Source organism: Musca autumnalis, unplaced genomic scaffold (assembly GCF_047663935.1).
Source record: "Musca autumnalis isolate F117 unplaced genomic scaffold, ASM4766393v1 scaffold_1, whole genome shotgun sequence".
Taxonomy (NCBI): domain Eukaryota; kingdom Metazoa; phylum Arthropoda; class Insecta; order Diptera; family Muscidae; genus Musca; species Musca autumnalis.
The window spans coordinates 227,118,121-227,140,270 of NW_027411644.1; the positions used below are offsets into that span (position 1 = coordinate 227,118,121).

General features: G+C 35.5%; 1 protein-coding gene across 1 annotated transcript in view; it reads left to right on the forward strand.

The window, feature by feature from the left end:
* The window catches only part of side-III (sidestep III), a 738,714-nt gene that overhangs the window by 628,685 nt on the left and 87,879 nt on the right, over nucleotides 1-22,150 (forward strand). Inside the window, 3 exon segments of the mRNA XM_073960318.1 lie at nucleotides 8,476-8,576; nucleotides 8,578-8,607; nucleotides 9,168-9,327. Of these exon segments, the coding sequence (XP_073816419.1) occupies nucleotides 8,476-8,576; nucleotides 8,578-8,607; nucleotides 9,168-9,327 (291 nt within the window).

Below are 22,150 nucleotides of genomic sequence, written 5' to 3' on the forward strand. Positions count from 1 at the left end.
CAAAATGTGTATAAATTTCAGAAAAAAGTAGAATGTATAAATGTCATAGAATAGGTAGTAAAATTTTTAAGTCGATCGGAACAATATTGCCTTAGTGTGAGCGTTGGATTGGAACAATTTATTTTATTTTGTTTGCAGCATAAACTGTGTTTTTCTCGAAATCGGCCACAAAAATATATGACAATTGGTTTATTAGTTTTCGAGCTAAAGTTGGCACCCGCAATGCTTTAATAAAAACAGGGTTTCGTAGACGGCCTCAAAACTTCTTAATATTTTTCTCTTTCAGATGAAGAAAACAAAACTGCCAAAAAGTTACGTAATTTTCTCGGAAAAAATCAAGAAAAATGGCTGTTATTGAGCTTTACAACTGGGGTCTCCTTTTGAGGCTAAGCACACTAAAATGTTGGCTTACATCCTGTTTGAAACTTGGTCATGAATTGCCTAAAATTGTTCTGCATGTAGTCCTTATGATCTGTATAGCTCCTTCATTTTCACTTATTTTGAAAGCTTAACGATTTCTCACGCGGAAGAATTCCGTCCAGAATATACTCGTGCAAAAAAGGAAAACCGACAAAAACGTTCTAACTTTGCTATTTTTAATGTAAGTTTCGGCAGAAACAATATTGATATGTTCGAATGTATGCGAACGAATGTCCTTTCTAATGAATATGTAAGGAAAAATAACACATTAGCCTATATAGGTCAAAATATAGGAAAAAGTTAACAATTTGTGCAAATTTTATTCATTTTTAGTGGTATAGGATTTTACTCTCGGAGTCGACCCGGAGTCGGAGCCGGAGTCGTGAAAAAATCTCGTCTGGAGTCGGAGTCGGAGTCGAGCCAAAAATACCTCGACTCCGAAACCCTGGTCGTGACACTGTACGGCGCCTACCGATTTTCAGAATTTATTTAGGTTGAACTACCAGTAATTTGAGGCCCCCAGTGGTCACAAAACATCTTCACCAAAAATTGTGGACATAGAACCATGCTTTGGTACAGCCCCCATATAACTGTACCTCCCGATTTTCTGTGTTTTTTGGGTTTTGGCTAAATTTTTTGATCGCACTAGCTATTATTTAACACTGAAACTGCCCAGTAGTCACAAAACCGATACACCAAAAATTGTTGATATAGGTCTTTACTTCGGTGTAGCCCCCATTTAACAGTACCTCCCGATTTTAAGTATTGTGAGGATTTTAGCTACATTTTTTTGACCGAACTACCTGTTATTTGACATTCATTTGAGATTCCCACTGGTCACAAAAATGCTCCGCCAAAAATTGTCAACATAGATGCCATGTTTTTCTATAACACTTGTTAATGGTACTTCCTTCCTGAATTTCGGTATTTTGTGGAATTCAGTTACTTTTTGGCCGAAATAGCTGTAATTTAAAACATAGTTGAACGTTTTGGTATAGCACCCATATTGCTTTACCTCCCGATGTTAGAAATTTTGGAGATTTAAGATACATTTTTCTACGGAAATAGATATTGATTTGTTTTGGTATATAGCCCAAAAAAGTTTAGATAATTTTTGACCTAATTCTCTTCACCTAAAATGGTCGAGCTTTAAAACTTCGGCTCGGCCGAACTTAACGATTTCTTATTTGTTCACATACGAAAGTTAATCTGGAAGGCGACATTTCAGGGGTTCCAGGGGTCTAGTCAATCAAGAAATTTAACACTCAGACATTTAGTTACAGCAAGTCTTCTTTAGACGGTGTAAACAGAATCCCTTTAACTCTTCTTTTAAGTTTTTTTTAGTTCATCTATAAAGGCTCGCTTCAGACTGTCTATAAGGACTCAAGTGCTTTACAAATACTTATAACGTTTATAATAAATCAATTCACCCAGTCAATAAAAACTCCTTAAAACTTATATATAAAGAACCCCTTCTGGTCATATATAAAATCTCAATCAGTTCGTCTATTAACCCATTTCGCACTTGGTGTTCGATTTTTCGAACAGTAAAATTCCTTTTTTCAAAAAAATATTTATGGATGAAAAAGTTAACATTTTAAACAAGTTTTAGTATATATATTAAGTACCATCTGTCAGCAAATAAAAAAATTCTTCCCTTGAAAACTCCCCCTACCCCTCGATGGTAGGGTTACATTTTTGAAAACTTTATATTTGGGGACACATTTTAAATTAATTAAAAAAAAAAATAAATTTAAAAAGCAACCATGGGGAATTGTTGTCAATATATGTATGTATGTAACCGTTTCACAAAATAAACAAAATGATTTACATGCGCTAGCGCTTCAAACACAGGTTCTTTTCCTATATGTCAGTGGCTAAATCGAAACGTGTAAATGTACTGACTAATTAGGGGGAAAAGTTATTATAGCCCCTTAGAAGGCTAAATACTAAATTTCAGCCATTTCTGTAGGATAGGATCAAATACTGAACAACCCTAAAATAGGGAGGTACCGTTCTACAGAGGCTATATAAAACATAGACCAGTGCTAACAAATTTCTGGAAGAAAGTTTAGAAGAAGACTAAATATGTATTAAATTACAACCATTTCTGTAATATAATGCAGCTAAATCCCTGAAAACCCCCAAAAATCAGGCATATCGTTTTATGGGGGTAAGCCAAAACGTGGCCCAGTACTGACACATTTCCGGGGAAAAGTTTTGTAGGTCCAAAGAAGACTGAATGCCATTCTTCCACCATTTTTTAATTCAAAAATCATACAATAAATCAATAAAACAGCAAATAAATCTTTTATTTCTACACATATAGGATAAGCGCCAGTGTTCGAAATTTCGAACACCATTTAGCGGGACAAAATAAAATCGGTCATTTTTTAAAATCAGTGGGTCCTAATTACCCTAAAAAAAGTATTTTTTTTTCTTAAAAAATAAGTAAAAAATTTCTCTCTGGACGAAATGGTTTAATACTCTCTTCTGCTCGTCTATTAATACGCTCCATAGCTCGCATATGAAGAATCCTTTTAGCTTAGTCTATAAAGACACCTTCACCACATCTTTAAAGTCTACCTATAGCTATTTATAGAATTTTTATTCCCTTCGATATCCTTAGCTGAGCTATATAAAATTTGAAAATTATTAATACAATACGCAATTGGATTCTAAATTACCAATCTACTCCCACACCCTTTCTATACTTGGCAATTACTTAACAACTCAACTCTAGTAAATGTATTCTTAACATCCAAGCCAGTTGTATGACAAAGAGCTTCCTCTCCTGCCTATGCCCTGTGGTTGGTGTGTTTTTTGTGCATTGGTTGTATGAGGATTTCCCTCATACACTTACCAAGAATGTGAATATAAATTCCTTTGTCGTGTATCAAAAGTAGATTTAAGCCGACATTGTTGCATTTTCATGTTCAGAGGATTGGTACTAAATTCACTCACTCACCCACACACACACCATAAGGCACCCACACAAAGTCTTATAAACCTACATCATGCTCACATACCACCACCTCTTAACAAAATTGCAAGGACAAGCATCTTGTTACACGCATGCAAGAGATAGAATAAGGACGGGTTATTATTGCCAGCCAGCCAACCAACCAAGCAGACAGCCAACACCAGCGACAACCAGCTAAAGCAACTCTATAAAATTTACGATTATTACAATGTTAACTTTTGTATGAAAAGGCGTTAATATGCTTATGTATGTGGTTGGCTAATGAAACTTGAAAAACAGTGCCGTTTTTGTTCTTTTTTTCCTCTCCTTTACTGCTAATACCCATTTTCTTTATTGTTGCTGTACATTGTTTTTTACTTGTATTTGTACTTGTGCCGCTTTTTGTTGTAGTAGGCTTTATAACATAATGAAATTAAGAGGTTGTTTGCTAAAGTACTTTTAGTATGGGCCGCACATAAATATGCCCAACAACCACTACAAAGGCCACTCCCGGAAGAATGCAGTTAGAAGGTATTAAATTTCCGCTAGAATGCATTTTATTTTAATGAGTTTTTAAAAATATGACTCGCATAAGCATATGCTTGATCTAGATCATGTAAATGATTGTTGGTTTATGTTCGGTGTTAACAAATTGAAGAGCCTGGAGGGAATTTGAAAATGTGAGGAAAATATAATGAGAAAGGAAAATAGTTGAATACATAAATGAGTGTAAATGTAAAGGAAAAAATCGTTAAGTTCGGGCTAACCGATTTTTTACATAACATAAAATATTCTGAACTAAAATGGAATAATTAATTTCCTTTAGGTAGAGAAGTTTTGTGACCACAGGAACCTCATTTGTCAAATTACAGCTAGTTTGCTCAAAAATGTAAATAAAATCCTCAAAACTCTTCAACTCGGGAGATATCTGTATATGCGGGCTATACTAAAACATGGAATTATGTTGTCAGTTTTCATGGCTGCAGGGAACATCAAATGTCAAATTACGGGTAGTTCAGTCAAACAGTGTAGTTAAAATCCTTAAATAGTTAAAATCGGTGCTATACCAAAACATGGGCCTATGTTGACTATTGTTAGTGGAAAAGTTTTGTGGCCACTGGAAACATCAAGTGTCAAATAACAGGTAGTTCTGTCAAAAAATGTAGCTATAATTTTCAAAATACCGAAAATCGTCAGGTACTTATACATGGGGCTATACCAAAACATTGACCTATGTTTGGCGGAGAAGTTCTGTGACCACTGGGAAACTCAAATGACAAATAATACGCAGTTCGGTCAAAAAAGTAACTGAAATCCTCAAAATACCTTAAATCGTTTTATGGTTTATATACCAAAGCGTGGGCCGATTTAGCTAATCTTCGAACTGGACCAGCCTGTGGAAAAAATACACTCGGTTGCAAAGCGTTCTAGTTCAATTATTGTGGACGCTAGCGTCATAACAACAGACGGATAGGGCTAGATCGACTCAGAATTTCATCCTGATCAAGAATATATATCAACAGAAAAACACACCTAATATATCCTCCATACTATGGTGGAGGGTTTGAAAATAGAAGTTAACAAATATCTTATATCTTTCCCCTAAAAGGGAACACCTTGAAGTCACCTATAATAAAATCAAGTAAAAAAGTATCAGTCGGCTTTGCCAACAGAGATATACCTTCAGCCTTTGTGGATTGAAATATTTAAAAAAAAAAACTTATGTATTTAAGGGGTTTTCAAAATATTGGGCGTATGAACCGACAAAAATATGGATAGGATTAAAGCTCAAAAATTTGCGGGGATATGGATATATATGGATTTTTACCTTGCTAGCGTACGAAAAATATAATATCGCTGTAAACAGGACCACTAGGAAAATCTTCGAAAAAGATCCTCGAACAGACCCTTAACCACACAAAAATGTTGAACATTTGTGTAGGTGGTATTCCAAGGATTGGACAGATAGGGCCCAAATTTGAACATAAACTAAGTTTCGACAATATTTAGAGATCCAAAGTTTGAACCAAATGGGTTGCTACGTCTTAGAGATATCGCGCGTACCATTTTAGCGAGTATTTTCGAACTTTGTGGGGGAGGTAGCGAAAGGAATGGGCCTATAAGCACCACCTTCAAATTTCATCTAATATTCGAAGAAATATTACGATATCCAAAGTGTGGACGAACACAGTATTCGGTTCGAGGCAGCGAATAAAAGTTGCTTCAAAAAAATCAAAATGATTCGAGGGCAGGTCTTAAAGAGAATGTATCCAATACATATGTTGTGTGGGAGGTACCCGAAGCAGTGGGCAAATATAGTCCATATTCGAACTTGATCTATATCTGGTAGATATATTAGGATGTGTTAAGTAAGGACCAAATCGGACCGATATGGCTTATCTTCTAATTTAAACTAAGCCTGCACAAAATATTGTGAATGCCACATTTTGGACCGAATCGGCAGATACGTTCGAGAGTTATCTTGCGCTCCATCCACTACACACGGGCCATTTTCTCAGGAAGTATGGACTTGCCCCTGATGAAACTTGTACCGTCGAATGGGGGCAGTGAACACAAGTTGCTACAAGAAAAATCAAAGTGTTTCGGGAGTAGGCCTTAAACTGAACTTACCCGAAGAAGTGGACAGATATAGTCCATATTAGAACCTGATCTATATCTGGTAGATATATTATGATGTGGAAAGTATGGACCAAATCAGTTACTCCCTTCAAGAGTTATCGTGCGCACAATTTTTCCGAATATTTTTGAACTTTTGTGGGGGAGGTACCTGAAAGATTGGACCGATATGACATATCTTCTAACTTTAACTAAGTTTGTACAAAATATTACGAAGGCCAAATTGTGGACCGAACCGTCAGATCCGTTCGAGAGTTATCATGCGCTCCAACCACTACACACGGTGGCATAGGGATTTTTTGCAACTTTCAGTCTATTTTCTCAGGAAGTATGGACTTGCCCCCGATGAAACTTGTAGCGTGGATACAAGACGCTACAACAAAAATCAAAGCGATTCGAGAGCAGGTCCTAAACTGAACTTTTCCGAAATTTTGTGTGGGAGGTACCCGATGGAGTGGATCGATATAACCCATCTTCGAACTTAAACTAAGTTTGGACAAAATATTACGAAAGCCAAATTTTGGACCGCATCGGTTCTAGAGTTATCGTGCGTTCCAGCCAGCCAGACAGACAGACGGACATGGCTAAATCGGCTCCAAGTGGTCTGAAACACACTTCGTCCAAATATACTTGGGGTCTAAAACCATTATTTCGATGAGGCACATTTTGTCCGTATGAAAGTGTATATACCCTCGTTAGCATAAATGCTGAGGGTATAAAAATATAGGTTCATGTTTTGATCTATCTTCTGGCCGTTTATAAAGATCAGCTTCTGGTCGCCTATAATCTCTCTACAAGTCATATACAAAAAACTCACTTCTAATCGCTTATTAAACTGCCTTCAGGTTGTTATTTGGTTTTCTACAGACTCCCTTCTTGTCATCTAAAAAGATACCCTTATAATCGTTTATAAAGGCTCACTTCTGGTCGTCTAAAACAAATTCCTTTCCTCTATAAAGATACCCTGAGGTTATACCTGTGAGCGTTTATAAAAGAACGTTTCTGCTCCTCAATGAAGGCTCCTTTACGGGTAGACTCTCTTCTAGTTAACTACAAAGACCTCATACCAGTCGTCTTTAAAGATTCCCCTCTAGTCCTGTACAAAGGTTCCCCCAAGTTATACTTGTGGACTTTAGTAAAGATTCCCTACTATAATTGTTCCACAAACAGCCCGGAAGGAACAAGTTAGACTACTCTTTGTAAACTCCATTCCAGTTATCTTCAAATACCTGCTAACAGTTGCCTCCAAAGAGTTCCTTCTGATTGTCTAAAAAAACTTCCGTCTGTTCATCTATTAAGGCTCCTTTCTGATCGTCTAAAAAAACTCCCTTCTGTTCATCTATTAAGGCTCCTTTCTGATCGTCTAGAGACTCCATTCTAGTCATCTACAAAGACCCATTCTAGTCATCTAAAGTATTATTTCTGATCATCAATGAAGGCTCCTTTATGGCTAGACTCTCTTCTAGTTATCTACAAAGACTTCCTAACAGTCATCTTTAAAGATTCCCTTTCGGTCCAGTACAAAGGTTCCCCATGTTATACTTGTGGACTTTAATAAAGACTCCCTACTGGTCCTATATTAAAGGTCCTAAAATTCTCTTTTAGCCATTTACAAAGATCCCCACATAGACGTCTAAACAACTCCTGGTCGTCTAGAAATACTTCCTTCTGAAACCCCAAGATTATACTTCAGATTCCCCCAGTTCTACTTCTGATCGTTTTTAAAGGCAGATTTCCGGTCCTATAGAAATTCCCTTCCAGTTATCTTCAAGTACCTCCTAACAGTTTCCATCCAACAGTCCCTTCTGATCGTCTAAAAAAACTTGCTTCTGGTCATCTATTACGGCTCTTTCTTATCGCCTAGAGACTCCATTCTAGTCATCTACAAAGACCATCATATGAGCACCATCATCAAAAGCTCCTACTGGTCATCTAAAAAACTCCCTTCTGATCCTCTTTAAAGATTCCCTTAGGTCAAACATAAACACTTCCTTCTGGTCCTTTATAAGGACTCATATCTTGTCGCCTATAAAGGCTCCATACTACAAATTCCGCCATGCAGAATTAATACGGTATAAATACCCTGCATATAACTAAAAAGTACATTATGTAATTTTTCATTTGTTGTTGTAATTTCTGATCTCCAACACAAAACATGTTCTTAAAGAAAACAAAAATGCACGAAACCAATAATAATATAATAAAATATTTATATCCTTATTTTAACCACTTCCTATGTTGTTTCTTTTATTTCATCCTTTCTCTTTTTCCATTCAATCAACGACAAACAAACACTTCTTCTGTTCGGCAATGATTATCAAAAATTGTAACTGTCATCATCTTAAAATGACATGCTCTGTATATGTGGAAATCTACTCTAAATCTACTACAAAATCAACAACATCAACAACACCAACACCAATGGCAAATCCTGACAAACAAATTCACATAATCAGATCCACCACAAGTGACATTGTCATTAGGTTCAACGCTTAAACCGGATGACATTAAGGAAGGCGATGATGTTTACTTTGAATGTCATATAAAGGCAAATCCAAAGGGAACATCGTATCACATGGTCACACAATGTAAGTAACTGTTGAAGTGTTGTCACATACATATGTATGTAAGTATGTGCATGTGAATGTAGTTTGTGTGTAATATTTCATCACATAAATAATAAATAAGTGAAATTGAAAATAGGAAATTTGTTGCAGAAATATTTGGGAAAGAAATTTTGGGGATATTAACCCCGTATTATCTCTGTTAGTTAATAATGGACAGTTGGACAAGAATTTGTAATTTATACAACTGTCAAGTAAATAAATGATGCAACTTATGTTTGCTGATATTTGGTTTTATTTTGAAAATTTTCATCTTTAAGGTCAAATATGAAATAAAACATAAATTAAAAAATAAATACAAATTTTTCTATGCTAAAAATAATAATAAAGTTTTTTAATCTATATTTTTTCTAATGATAATTAAATTTTATTCATAATTTAATATTATTGCAATTGCATTTTAATTCAATTTTATATCCTCTATTTAAATTATTAACTAAGAAACATGAATAAATTTCATATGTGTGTGTTTTATTTTATTTTTGTTACATATATTTGTGCTTTGTTTTGTTCTCTTTGTCCAGGGTGTTCCGGTTACACAAAATGTCTCCTGGGGTATTATAATTTCAACACGTTCATTGGTATTGCAACGTGTGGCTCGCGTCCATGCTGGCCTCTATGCATGCTCGGCTGCCAACGACCGTGGCGAAACCACCAGTGCAATGGTGAATCTAAGGATACGCTGTAAGTATAGAAACATATAAAAAAATTGAAAAATGAATAAAAATTTAATAGAATTATTATTTTAGCAATATATACATTTTTTGGACAAATACAAAAAATAAAAAGAGAAAAAAAAATGAAATGATAAAACGCTACTTTAAAAAACAGCAATTACTATTAAGACTGTGGATATTGGAAGCTATAATTTTTTGTAAAGTTAATTATAACATAAAATTTTGTTGGGAGCTTGTGATCCTTTGGGTCTTTTCTATTTGGTAGATACGTCGAATCAATTCAACATTAAATTTTAATATTCACACTTGGTATGCTTGGTAGTATTTTATACTCGGTATATATACGTGGGTCACTCGAAAACCTTCATTTGACAATTTTTTTTGTTGGAAAATTTTACTGTTTTTGGCCTAAGCGTACTGAGAGGTCAGTTTGACTTGAAAAAATCACATTGCAAGAAAATGGAATTTGCTTGTGATAACATTCTTGGGCATTTATTCCACCAACCAACATTCGATGTTGCATAAAAACTTGGTGGATCTCGTTGGATCCCGTGTTGATCAGTGCAAGAAATTTTGATTTTGAAATACGATTGCGGTGCTTCGAAAAGCGTGTTTAAGATAGTGAGGAATCATGGAACTATGCAATCGCCAAAATATGCTGCAAAAGCGTTTAAAAACCATGTTTAGAAACTTTCAAACTTTCAAAAAATTTTAAATGACACATGGCGAAACTGCGTGTTGCCTAGACAACACCCTCTTACTTCCTTCTACTTACCTTTTCTTACTTGTTCTATTCAGGGTTAATATTCAATGTCACAACCATAAAAAGGTGACATAAAGGACGTAACATACCAAGCAATGGTCCAACAACAGCCTCCCCCCCCAGTTTCACCACGGTGAATGAAAGATTTATTGCACATCGAGTAAAATCTAAACTCTTTACAAGTAAGAACGGCGTTAAGTTCGGCCGGGCCGAACTTGTTATACCCTCCACCGCAAGTTGTATTGAAGTAAAATGGAATAATTAGTTTCCTTTCGTGTATGAAGAAGACCTAATACTAAATTTCAGCAATTTCGGTGAAACAATGTGAGGCACCATTCTATGGGGGCTATTTCAAAACGTCGATCTATACCGACAAATTTCTGACGGAAAGTTTTTAGGCTCAAAGAAGACTAAATACAAATTTCCTATATTTCGGTAAGAGAATGTGGCTAAAACTAAAAAAATACCGAAAATCAAGAAGTAAGCTTCTATTGGGATATAGGAGGAGGTGGACCTATACTGATAATACTCTTCTGGAATATTTTATAACTCTTGGAAGATGAAATAACGAATTTCAGCCATTTCGGTTGGATATTGACGTCACAATCTTCAGTATTACGAAAATCCGGAGGTACCGTTCTATGGGGGCTATATCGAAACGTGGACCTATAGCGACGAATTTTAGTCAGAAATGGGGCAATATGAAAGCGTGGACCTGTACAGACATATTTCTGGCGAACAGTTTTATATCACATTGAAGACTAAATACCAAATTTCAGCCATTTTGGTGGAATATTGAAGACACAACCTTCAAAATACGAAAAATCGGGAGGTACTTTTCCATGAGGGCTATATGAAGGCGTGGACCTATATCGACAAATTTAAAGGGGAAGTTTGAGTACCCCCAACGAAGTCTAAACACCAAGTTTCAGCCATTTCGGTGGAATATTGAGGTCACAACGATCAAAATACCGAAAATCGGGAGGTACCGTTCTATGGGGCTATATGAAGGCATGGACCGATACCAACAAAGTTCTGGGGGAAAGTTTTATACCACCAACGTAGACTAAGTACCAAATTTCAGCCATTTCGGTGTGATAATGAAGCAAAAACCTTCAAAATACCGAAAATCGGGAGGTACCGTTCTATGGCGGCTATATGAAGGTGGGGACCGATACCGACAAAATTCTGGGGAAAGTTTTAACCCCTAAAGAAGACTACGTACCAAATTTCAGCCATTTTGGTGTGATAATGAAGCTAAAACCTTAAAATACCGAAATCGGAGGTACCGTTCTATGGGGGCTATATCGAAACGTGGACCGATATATCCCATTTTCAATACCAACAATCCTGCAAGTAATAAAAACTTCTTTACCAAATTTTGACTCTCTATCTTTAAAATTGCGAGCTGTATCTTGATTTCAACAGACAGACAGACGGACGACGGACGGACAGACGGACATGGTCAAATCGACATAGAATTTTATGCTGATCAATAATATATATATACTTTATAGGGTCTCCGACGAATATTTCGATGTGTTACAAACGGAATGACAAATTTAATTATACCCTCCATATGGTGGAGGGTATAAAAATCAGCGTTAATTGTGCTCATACCTTCATCCAAGACAAGGGCGTGTAGAATAAACATAATACCGGTGTCCACAAGGATACACACAGGTTATACTTCTGGACATTTATAAAGATTCCCTTCTGTTAATCAATAAAGGCTTTTTTCAAGTAATCTATAATCCCTATTCTAATTGTTTCACAAACATCCCATACGGGACAAGGGAGACTTCTCTCATATCAATGAGTGCACCTCGATTCCTATTAGCTCAATGATATGGGACCTACAGTTTATCGCCGAGTCCAAACGGCGTGTCTTAAGACACCACTTTGTAGAGAAGTTTTACATGGCTGAAATACTCAGGAAATGTCGCCAACATTACCGAGTGGCATTTTGCCACCGTTGAAAATTTTGATGTTGACTGGCCTGGGAATCGAACCCACGACCTTCAGCGTGCAATGCGGGTGTGCATACCATTGCACCACGGTGGCACCCATAATCCCTCTTCTAGTCATCTAAAAAGACCCCTTATAGTTTGTAAAGACTCACTTCTGGTCATCTAAAAAATTCTCTTCTAGTCCTCTATAAAGTTTCCCTGAGATTAAATTTCTGGTCGTTTATAAAGTCCTCCTTCTGGTCGTCTATAATCTCTCTTTATGTCATATACAATGACCCCCTCATAGTCATCTATAAAAACTCCCTTCTGCTCGTCTAAGAAAACTCCTTTCTGACCGTCTAAAAAACTCGCTTCCTGTTCTCCGGTCTTCAAGAGACTCCATTCTTGTCATCTACAAAAAACCCTTCAGAGTCTTTTATAAATACTCCCATGTGGTCGTCTAAGAAAACTCTAAATTAAACTAAAAATTCCCTTCTTGTTCCCTGGTCTTTAATAGACTGCCTTCTTGTCATCTACAAAAATCCCTTCAGAGTGCTTTAAAAGACCTCTGGTCGCCTAAAACAAACTCCTTTCTGGTGCTCTACAAAGATCCCTTTGGCGATTTTAAGGACAAAATACTCCTATAACACTGTGCTACAAAAATTTACTAAAAAAAATATTCACGCGTTCTGATATAAAATTTCTATCGTGTTGGGGTGCAAGGATAACGAAAATGCCTTTGGTTCCTTTGGAGGTTTCTAAGATTTTCAACTTTAAACGGGCTTAATTTTTATTTTTCACAACGGTTTTCAATTTTTTAACTACATTTTCGGAGCGAATTAGCTATAATTTAGTATTTAAGGTTCGATGTGGCCAATAAACGTATCCACCAAAATTCCGGTACCGCCCCTACAAAAGTTGTAAAGGGAGTGACCGATTTGGTCCATATTTTGCACATCGTAAAATTTTCTAGCAGACTTAGATAAGGTTCTTATATGCACTCAATCGGTCTACTCCTTCGGGTACCTCCCACACAAAATTTCGGAATAGTTCAGTTTAGGACCTGCTCTCGAATCGCTTTGATTTTTGTTGTAGCAACTTGTACTCACTGCCCCCCATACGACGATACAATTTCCATCGGGGGCAAGTCCATACTTCCAGAGAAAATAGCCTGAAAGGTGTAAAAAAACCCCTATGACACCGTGGGCAATGGTCGGGACGCAAGTTAACTCTCTAACGGATCTGCCAATTCGGTCCAAAATTTGGCCTTCGTAATATTTTGTCCAAACTTAGTTTCGAAGATAAGCCATATCGGTCCACCTCTTCAGGTACCTCCTCCATAAAAGTTCCAAAATGTTCGGAAAAATTGTGCGCACAATAACTCTTGATGGGAGTGACCGTTTTGGTCCATTTTTTACACATCCTAATATATTTACCAGGTATAGGTTAGGTTCGAATATGGACTATATTTATCCACTCCTTCGGATACCTCCCACACAAAATTTGGATAAGTTCACTTTAAGACCTGTTCACGAATACCTTTGATTTTTGTTGAAGTAACTTGCATTCGATGCCTCATTTACGATGGTTAAGATTTTTTCAGGGGCAAGTCCATACATCTTGAGAAAACAGCCCGAAAGGTGTAAAAAACCCCTATGGCACCATATGATGTGGTTGGAGAGCACGATAACTCTCAAACAAGTCAACCGATTTGGATCAAAATTTGGCATTCGTCATATTTTGTCCAAACTTAGTTTCAGTCCAAAAATATCGGTACTTCCCCCCCATTATTTAAAAAATTTGACTAAAATTGTTTTCACGATATCTCTTGAACAGGGCAACCAATTTGGTCTTTGGAAGTCCTACTATTTTATCCAAATTTAGTTTAGTTTATAAAATCGCCCATAAAGGTCCTCTCTTTAGGGTATCTCTGCAACAAAATTTCAATATTGCTGTGAAAGTACAGTTTAGGGTGTGTTTGAAGATCCTTTGGAAATGTATACAGATGCTGTTCGTTGTGGTCCTGTTTACAGCGGTAATATGTTATGCTTCTTGGCATACCGGTCCAAAAGTTATACGATGAGCCCCTAAAATGACAAGTGGGCGCGATATCTATCGGAAAGATATCATTCTCAAACTAAGATCCACTTCCATAATGGACTATGTCGATCCATTCCTTTAAGTACTTCCTCTGCATTCGATCTGTCTGTCCGTAGATGAAAGTTTCAATTCACATAGGCTGAGGGTATATCTCGGTCGGCAAAGCCGACTTATACTTTTTTACTTGTTCATGAAAACAATGCTTCAAGCATGTTGAAAGTATTTTACAGCACTGCCCTTTATTTCTTCCTATATTTGTCTTTCCTATGAATCAGTTGAACAAATTTAAAATAGCCTCAAAAGTTTTTAGAATATGTTTTAAAAATTAAATTTGTAGTTGGTACGAGGGGAACTAGAAAAGTTTCTGGCCTAATAATGAAAATGCAAATATTTACCATCAAAATTAGTTTTATTATTTTTTTTTTCTTAAGTAGGATTTATACACCTTTTTAAGTCCTCAAACCAATTGTTCAAGCACTTTTTCCACTCCGATTGAGACACCTCCAAAACATGGTTTTTGAACGATTCAACAGCATCTTTTGGTGACGAAAATTGTTGACCATGCCTTTTTTTCTTAATGTGAGGGAATCAACAATTGAGTTCCAAGTCAGGACCCATGAATTCCACATTTTGTCCTGTCAAAAAGGCGCTGTTTTGAACCGATGTGTGAGAGCTCAAATTGTCATGGTGCACAATGATTCGTCTTCTCTTGTTCGTTTTTCGAATAGTAGCCACATGGTCTGTTTAGCCGAAGAAACAGGTGACCATTGCACATTGGTCGCTAATATGAATTCTTTGGCTAAAAGTCAGTTTTTTTTTGACATTCTTCTTTTGAGTATTTTTTTTTTTTTTTTTGTCGCAATATGGAAGTAAACACTCCAAAACAACAAAAACAAAGATTGTTCATTCCGAATTTGCATTTACAGTTAAACGAGAAGGAGCCAAAGTAGATAATTATTTACTGCGTTATTAATCGAGTTGGGTGCGCAGTATTTTGAGATAATTTGTGGGTTATAAAATCGCAATAAGAAAAATGTAAAGGTAAAACTCATATATGGAAAAGAAAGATGAATGTAAGTAGATTCATTTTTCGAAAGAACAAAAGAAAAATTCGGTCTAAGTACAAAGTTATAAACATATGAAGCATTGTGGCGTGTTTTTTATTGGGATAGCGTTTGCAATTTTGTTTTTTCAAAATTGTCTGGCTTAATCCCATTTTTGTTGTTTTAATATTTTAAAACAACTATTTTATTAGTGGAAAAGATTTGGCATTGTTCGCCAAGGGGTAAGGCAGGGAATACTATAGTTTCGATCCACGCCACTGGATCTCATCAGTTCCCTTGTTTCTTGTTTGTGGATATTCTCCACCGAAGTTATTTTTCAATAAGCCAGACAATTTTGAAAAAACAAAATTGCAAACGCTACCCCAATAAAAAACACGCCACAATGCTTCAAATTGAAGACACTGGCACGACGTGTGTTGTTTTTGCTGTAAAGCAGACCAACCAAATTTTGGTGTGTGCATTTGTCGAAATTCGACGACACATACAAGTGGAAGAGGTTTGAATTGTTTTCGCAGACACTTTCGTCGGAGTTGTATGAGGTTGCCAAGGAAAAACTTCTCATTGAACTTTTTTCTTTGCTTACCTTTATACTTCGAGCTGACGATTGATGTTTGGGTATAAAAAGTTATAAACATATTTATGGAACCATCTTAAATTCTTACATTTTTTTCAATAGTAAAATTGTTCTGGACCGAAATAATTTTGATCGCTTGTGGTCGGTGTAAGAAAAAAATCAAAATTACTTTGATGTGTATAATTTAATAAAAAAAATCATTTCAAGGTGCGATTCGTTGCGATAAATGATGCACAATTTTTTCAGGCTACATCAAATTCCAAAATATTTCATATTCGGCTGGTACAAATTTAATTCTAAGAAACACAATTTTGAACCGATTTTCATGAAAACTTGGTATTTTTATTTTGAGAGTCCAGAGAATATTTCAACCAAAAATTGTTGACATAGGTCCACGTTGGGGTATAGCCAACATATAAGGGTACCCCCAATTTAAGTTAATTTGACAATTTTAGCCATATTTTTAAGCCGATTTAGCTGTAATTTTGCATTTTGATTTCTAAGAAGATATGAACCGTTCGCACCAAAAATTATAAACATAGGTCGAAATTTTAGTTTAGACCCCATACAGTGGGATCACCCTGTTTACAACATTTTAACGGTTTTTTGGAAATTCAGGTGAAAATAATTCTGAATTAATATTTTGTGACAGTAATTATAAATTAAACTAAATATCAATACAAAAAGAACGTACAAAATAGTTTTGGTCAGAAAAATTGGATTTCAGAACAGTGTGCATTGGCTTCGAAATGCTCCTTCCATGAACAACTTTCGTGGGTTTGGCTCGCCTTCGAAGACCCCCACGACCGATTGCTATTTTGTTTCGGGCTCATACGCCCAGATTCAAACTTCGACGTCTGTGACGTTCTTATAAACGTCGTTTGAAACACCACATTCGTATTTATTCACAATTTCTTTGCTTCAAACGACAAAAGCCTTTTTTGAGCGATTTTCTAGTTGTGCTGGATCTAACGAGAAAACTCCATATTTGCGGGCAGGTGTTCATGCAATATCAAATGTTAGTTGGTGGAAGAAATGTCTAAGGATGCCTCTATCTCACAGTATATAACATGGCGATCTTGCATTATCCATTCACGCACGGCTTAGTTTCGTTCTAGCACAACGGAAGTTTTTGGACGACCCTCACGACCTTCGTTGTTTTTGGCGAGTGTCGGCCACGATTGAATTCATTAAACCAGTTTTTCATATTGCTATAGGATGGTCCATTTACTTATAATCACAAGTAAATTCCAATTTTTTTTTTTGCAAATTGATTTTTTCAAGTCACTACAAACAACACAACAAATAGTCGAATGTCAAACTGTTCTGAGTACGCTTGAGCTAAAAACTATCATATACCAAAAAATGTCAAATGGCACCTGGCAACACTGCGAGTTGCCTAGGCCAGAAACGTTTCTAGTTCCCCTCGTATGTGATATTGGCATTTTCATGTCAATGTCCTTTTTTATATATAAGACCTAATCTACAGAAATTGTATTTATGTATACTCGATTTGATATGATTACAAATAGCAAAATCTAATGGATTTTAGATTTTCAACATTGCACTTTTTTGTGTAGATTTCATAATTTTATTTACAAAAAAAAAAAAAAAAGAAAAAACTTGTGTTTGAATGGATTTAAAATTGCATTTGGTCAGCTGTATAGATTTTCATTAAATTATCGCATACCAACAATATTCATTCATCTATGAATGTATGCGTATGTGAGTATATATGGTTGTGGCATATTTCACTATGCCACATATAATTACCTTATTTAATAAATCAATTGGAAATGAAATTTATGAATGAATAACAATATTCATATTTGTTTTTATGTACATATATGAATTGATTTTTATAATGAAATTGTATTGATGTTTTTGTATGTGGGCAAAACAAATTTGCATACCTATGTATGTGTGTGTATACAAAGGTATTTTGCATTTCTATAGCTGATAATTCAACAAAGTATTTTTTTAATTAAAAGATTTCTTTCATATCTTTGTGAATGTTGTAACAACATTTCATATTTGGGGATTATCTTTACCTTTCATATTCACAATCCTATATGATAAGGGTAGGACATAATTATTTGTTTCCGAATACAAGCATGTACTTTTGTAATTAATGTAGAATGAGAGTAGTTGCCAAGTTGTTCCCCTTTTTTTATTATACCATAAAAGAGAATCTACTTATAAAACAAAAATTATTATTGATTGAATGATATTACCCTCACTTAACCTATATCGCTTGTGATATTAAACAAACTACACGGTGCTCTTAAACCAACTTTAAATGAAAGGAGCTTAAACCTGGGAAGTTTTTGCGGATTCTGAAACTACAAAGAGAAAATCAAAAAACCAAAAAAAAAAAAAAAATCGCCGGAGCGCTTTTTAAATAAATCAAATTTTTAGAGTTTTTGGTTTTCACCATTTTGCTGGGAAACCCCAACCCCCATTAAAATGGAACTAAACAGGAAAAAAAGTAACAGTCGGCTTGGCCGACAGAGATATACCCTCAGCCTGTGTATATTGAAACAATTTTTTCCCAAAAAACGTACGTATTTAGAGGGTTTTAAAAATTTTGGGCGTATGACCCGACAAAAATGTTGATTAGGATTAAAGAGCAAAAGTTTTGCGGAGGAAAGACTTAAAGGAATGCATCTACATTGACCATTATGGAAGTGGATCTCCAGCCACAATATATGGTGCCATAGGGGGTTTTTACACTCTTCGGGCTGTTTGCTCAAGAAGTATGGACTTACCCATAAAAAAAACGTTTACCATCGTAATTGGGGCAGCGAATGAAAGTTGCTTCAACAAAAATCAAATTGATTCCATATCAGGTCTTAAACTGAACTTATCCGACATATTGTGTGGGAGGTACCGGATGGAGTGGACAAATATAGTCCATATTTGAAACTGATCTGCATCTGGTAGATATATTAGGATGTGTAAAGTATAGACCAATTCGGCCACTCCCTTTAAGAGTCACCGTACGAACAATTTTTCCGAACATTTTTGAACTTTTGTTGGGGAGGTATCTGAAGGAGTTGACCAATATCGCTTATCTTCGAACTTAAACTATGTTTGGACGAAATATTACTAAGGCCAAATTTTGGACCGAATTGGCAGATCCGTTCGAGAGTTTTCTTGCGCTCCAACCACCTCACACGGTGTCATAGGGGTTTTGTGCAACTTCTAGGTTATTTTCTCAGGAAGTATGGACATGCCCCTGACGAAACTTGTACCGTCTTATGGGGCAGTGAATACAAGTTGTTACAACAAAAATCAAAGCGATTCGAGAGCAGGTCCCAAAGTGAACTTATCCAAAATTTTGTGTGGGAGGTACCCGAAGGAGTGGATCGATTGAGTCCATATTGTAACCTCATCTAAGTCTGGTAGACATTTCACGAGTTGCAAATTATGGACCAAATCGGTTACTTCCTTCAAGAGTATAATCCATCTTCGAACTTAAACTAAGTTTGGACAAAATATTACGAAAGCCAAATTTTAGACCGATCTATTCGAGAGTTATCGTGCGCTCCAGCCGGCCTGCCAGACAGACGGACGGACATTGCTTAATCGACACCAAATTGTCTGAAACACATTTCGTCAAACATACAATTATTTCATATTCCATTTCCAAAAAATTGAATTTTTGCTTTTCGCGCTACATTAACGATTTTTGGTACATAGGTTAAGAAAAAATTCCCCAGTACAAATCCGCTCGCGAGCAAATTTTTGATTGTTGCGGACAAATGTTATCGCGGCTTTACTTCTGCTTTTAAGAAAAAAATATTATAAAAACGCTAATTATTTTATTGAGCACAATTGTCACTAAAAAGTTATCACGAAGTGACGTCATTAAGTAGATTGCATAATATTTGTAAAATGTTACTCAGCATTCGCGGAATTTACAAAAAATTACAAAAAAAAATAACAGTTCTAAAAAAAGGCTCCACGGGGAATCAAATGAGACCAAACTTATAATCATCGGGATAGTAGTTAGGATATTATAGCCAAAATAAACACATATTTGTGCTACAAAAAACAAATTTTGGTTTGGAATAATAGTTTTCACATGCATTCTCGAGTTGAAAATATTGGAAAAATTCTATAGGAGTACTTCTTTTATTTTTCTTGAAAGCCCCAAGAAAATGGGCGGATTTTGCTTTATCTACATTCACATAGAAGGTTTCCCATTGAGGAAAGTTATCGGGTTGTTAAAATAAATCATTAGACTTCTTAAACGGAAATAGAGTTCAAATAAACCGCTTTAACTTATATGCATTATTAAAATATGTGTAAATCGCGTAATTATCAAAATCGTTTTGTCCGCATGTGATTTTCATGTACAGCAAGACCATATCTTTTAATTTGTATATATTTTTCGAAATATAATTTGGACGCTAAGATGTAGCATCGGCTGCATCTTAGCATTAAAAAACCTATAAAACATCGCTAATTTGCGCAAAGTTCATACAATTTCGTTCCGCATCGGGTTTTAGTGTCACCATGAAAATCTGCATCGATATATACCTATTTCAAGGCAATCGGCCAAGAACCGTGGATGTAGCATCACATATTATTTTTGGGATAAAATGAATGTAGTTCCCTTATCAGTGAAGTTTTTAAATCTCCGTTTCCGCAAAAAGGAAGATGTTGCATTAGTTTTTTCATAGCAGTGCAAGCGGCCGACAGAATACGCTATAAAATGCACGATATTTTCAAAAACAATATTAGGTGATTTTCCTACCTTGGAATTTCTCCTATCTCGCGTTTTAGTATATGGATTTTAACGAGTAATGATTCATAAGATCCGCAACGTAAAAATCCAAAATTTGCAATCATGCACGAGTAAATCGAATGCCAATTGTACAAATTAGACCCGAAATATATGATTTGTAGAAATTTGTTCGCACAAAATTTTCGTATTTGGATACAGATTTCTCTGAAGCTGTGTAAGCTACATTCACGACACATATATCAAATAAATCAGATTCGTGAGTTCTTCATTTATATATATGGTTTTTTGAAAAACCTGTTTGCGGAACGAAATCGTAAGAAAATTTCCAAAAAACACTTAAAATCTGACTTCAAAATGTCAGCATCATTTAATGGTAGACCCAGATTAAATTTTGAAAAGTTATACATTGGTGGGATGATCCTTATTTAGTTGGCTTCTACTTTCACTTTGACAGGAAAATCGGGAAAAATGCGGTTTAATCACAAAAAAAGTCACGTTGGTTTCAACCCATTTTTACCCATTTTTTAACATAAATATAGCCACAGCTTCCACACAAATCAACTTTAAAGGCCAATATTTTTGCCAAGTCTAAAAACATTTCATTTTATCCAACAGCATTTAAATTGTACAATATACAACCACTATTCGCGTGTTATAAAGGGGTAAACCTTGGCTTCAACGATGTTAAATTTTCAATAATATTGCCCATATACCCTCGTTAGCATAAATGCTGAGGGTATACAAATTTTGTAGCATTGAAAATTCTCTACAAGATTGTCCTTTACGATATTTTCATAGGTTTTGCCATTTTTGAGATATAGAAGTTCAAATTTGGACAATTCACTGACTGTATCGTGTCCTTATAAAACAATGTTGTGTGAACTTTGATCGCGATTTATTTAAAAAGCGCTCTGGCATTTTTTTATTTTTCTCATCTATAAACATTGTAGTTTCAAAATCCGCAAAAACTTCCCAGGTTTTGGCTCCTTTCATTTGATGTTGGTTCAATACCACCGTGACTAGACTACTGCACCCACACATAAACACACAATTGAATGCATGCTCTACAATGTAATAATTAATTATATCTGTTTTACCTTCCATCATGTGTCCCTGTATTTTTATCGTGCTCTTGGCCTTTCCCTTGTAATAAAACTAATTGAAAGTAAATATTTCACAAATGTTTGTAGTGCAGCAACAATGTACGTTTGTAATGTTACTACTGCCATAAAAGAGCAAAATCAATTGCCATTGCCTTTTTTAACGCAAACTATCTGTCCGTTTAGCACCGCAGGTCATATACTCGTATAGAATACAACGAACGAACGCATAATACATCACTATAACCATGTGAAATGTTTCGATGAAATAAAATTGATAGCTGTCAGTCATATAGCTTGGTTGGAAGTTAGTTAAACGGAATGAAAGATTTTCACGCCAACCACCCTGCATTCGTGGTAATTGTGGCAAAGGTGTTTTTTGTCGATTTCCCCATTGTTGTAAAAAATATATATTCATAATATCTTATTCAATTAGAAATATACTTTTTGTTGGTTTTTATTTCTATGAAATATAAGTTGATAATATCTTATTCAGATAGAAGTATATTTTTCGTTGGTTTTTATAC